Source organism: Charadrius vociferus, unplaced genomic scaffold, assembly GCF_000708025.1.
Source record: "Charadrius vociferus isolate BGI_N301 unplaced genomic scaffold, ASM70802v2 scaffold348, whole genome shotgun sequence".
Classification (NCBI taxonomy): domain Eukaryota; kingdom Metazoa; phylum Chordata; class Aves; order Charadriiformes; family Charadriidae; genus Charadrius; species Charadrius vociferus.
The window spans coordinates 464,552-467,378 of NW_009649581.1; the positions used below are offsets into that span (position 1 = coordinate 464,552).

General features: G+C 40.8%; 1 protein-coding gene across 1 annotated transcript in view; it reads right to left on the reverse strand.

The window, feature by feature from the left end:
- ZNF804B (zinc finger protein 804B) overlaps window positions 1-1,361 on the reverse strand; it is a gene marked incomplete at its 5' end in the record, with an annotated part of 29,267 nt that extends 27,906 nt beyond the window's left edge. Inside the window, one exon of the mRNA XM_009890358.1 lies at window positions 1,218-1,361. Within this exon, the coding sequence (XP_009888660.1) occupies window positions 1,218-1,361 (144 nt within the window). The remainder of the gene's footprint in view (window positions 1-1,217) is intronic.
- Between the last annotated feature and the right edge of the window lie 1,466 nt (window positions 1,362-2,827).

A 2,827-nucleotide genomic window follows, 5' to 3' on the forward strand; every position in this document is an offset into this window, starting at 1 on the left:
GTCAGCAGGATGGGTGGGCAGACACTAGGCAGTTTGTTAATGCAGTGCTGTGATAGATGCACACAGAATATTCCAGGCTGATTTACATCCTTTATAATGCTGCAAAAAAACCAATAAGATTGCTTGCAGTGAGAGTGAGGAGTTTTGCCTTTAGCACTGTCCGTTTTACTCGATATTTATTATTTCTAGTCCTCTGTCAGAAATACCTGCAACTTCTAAATGATTCACATATTTGTAAGGTATCTCCTGACCCCTGTGCACCCAGAAGTGGGATCACCCCGAAGACACTGACACCCTAGAAACTTGAATGCACGCAACACATGAGAACTTGGACTGTGTAATGTAAGCACTAGTAGAAACACAGGAGAAAAAGACACATTTATGGAACCTAGTTACATGTTCTAACTTCATACATGGTAGATTAACAGATATGATATGTCAATATCAGAGGTTCAGAAATGCTCATTCCTGAACTTTGCAAACCATTTTCTTCAAATTCTTAAGTGTTTATGTGAATTAATTGCATTTGCCTTCCATAATGCCAACTGAAATATGGATTTTGCTAAAATTAAAGGAAAACTAGGATGCAGGATAGAAAGATAATAGGCATTTATTGGTAGAATATACCTACTATGTATAGACCTGATAAAAGCAATACAAACCCAATGATAAACAATTACCATCTATTATCTTTTTCCAGGAATCCAATATCTTGTTCAAAAATAGCTGTTATTCTATATTATGTTCTGCATGCAAGGCAAAAGGTATTCCTGAAAACATTATGAGACATAGATTTCAACTTCAGAAGCATATGCTTTTTAAAAAAAACAAACTGCCTTTGAAAGAGTATGACCAGCTTGAAACAGCACAGTCATATGCCTTCTGCATCCAAAAGAGGGACCTGGATATTTGAGGAAATGATCCTTCCCCCTCCCTTTATTTTATAAGTAATTTCATATTTAAATATATCAAATTGAGTGTGAATATTGGTATCGAGCACCTACCTGAAACTTTCAGTCAGAGGGTCCTGGAAGATATTGTGGTAAAGATTAAAAAAATTAATATTTTACATTTTATTTTAGTGAAAAATAGCACGTTAAAATGGAAAACATCAAATGATGAATTGTCTTCTACTTGAGCAAATTTAGAAACCTCCCACAATCAATGAGGAAGGAAGATGGACTGCTGTGACATGCACAGACATTTGTCAGGTTTACCTGCTTGTGAGCGTGGTCATAAGAATTGATGTGGTTGTCAAATTCCTGGTGTTTGTGGTACTGCTTGTCACATAGTTCACAGTAGAAGTTAGCCTTCACGTCCTCCAGAGCCTTGGCTGCAGCTTTCTCCTTCTCAGCATGGTCCTACAAAGGCAGAAGGAAAAGGAGACACTTTGCTAGAGATCGTGAGCTGGTGCTTCAACAGCTGTTTTTGTCATGCACATTAAAAACGCTAGACCGACTGTGACTGTTAGATCACCAGGCTCCATCCCGTACATGCTAAGGAGGGTTTGGTCTTAACTTGAATTTAATAAAATAGTTGTGTTTCATGAATGATTATTCTCACTGCATGTTGTAGGTACGGCAGGAAGAAAAAGTCGAGAGGAATGGGGTGCAGAGGAATACTGTCAGGACATTGTCTAGCTCCTGGGCAGGAGAGCTGAGCAGTGGAGAACACATAAACCATCAGGGTTAGTCTGTTAACTGTTAGAGCACTCCCAGTTCACACCAATACGTGTTTGCTCTTTCAGGTACTATTGCTCAGACAGAAAGAAACTAGTTTTAGTCTGATACTAAGGCAGATTTTCTTTTGTGTTCTGCTTTCTACCTTCTGTGACATATCCCGCAGGGCCAGGCAGCAGCTGGCTGTGGCCGGCTGGGGTTTCCCTGGAGCAGAGCCACCTCAGCAAGAGCCTTTCTTGTGCCACCCTGTCCCTTCCCCACATCCACAAGAAAGGACACACCATCCAGCCCACCCAAACTGAATGTAACTGTCACCCATCCGACACAGACCACAGCCACTGACAAGAGCACTAGCTCATGTCCAGGCTCAGGCAAACACAGCTGAAAACAGGGAAAACACAATTAGTTCCTACGTAGTCCCCCTCCCTGTCACCCTAGTCACTCAGGTGAGTGCTCCAGAGAGGCAAGTCTTTTGATTTCAGTATATAATATTAGGTAAAAAGAGAAAACTTAAAACATAGGAGCCAAAAGTGACTGAGCTCTAAATAATGCCCTTAAGTAAGGGGCCTGATATTAAAAATTGGCAGAAGCCTTTGCCAACCTTATTTCTTTTACAAGTTCTTCATTATGTTGTTATTATTACAATGCCTTCTTAAACATTTTGCATGAGAGTCTAAAGAGCAAACTTCTGACATGGAACACATGAACAAAAAAGTTGGCAAAAGTGATTCATTTTATATTCGTATTGACAAGTTGAAATTACTTGAGTGCATGTAATATATTGCCGGGGATTGCAGTAATTCATCATTTGCTGTATCATTTTATTCACCTAAAGAAACGTGTACTTTCTGCCACCAGGCTTTCCATGCTATGCAGTCAGTGCTGTCTGCTTTCTACATGCTTTCAACCAATTTTTTGCATGACAAACTCAGAGTACACCAAGCCCAGGACACACTGCACATCTGGGACACCCTGCTCTTAGCACATCATGCTGCCCAGCATCGCTCCAGGGACCACGCCAGGGTGAAGGCAAGCCTTTGGGCACAGTAGATCAACATAAATGCACATTTTGAGACTTTCAGAGGGGGAAGGACTTTGTTAATAAGCGTCACGTGTTTCGAGTCTGAGACTTGACCATGCAGCAGGAA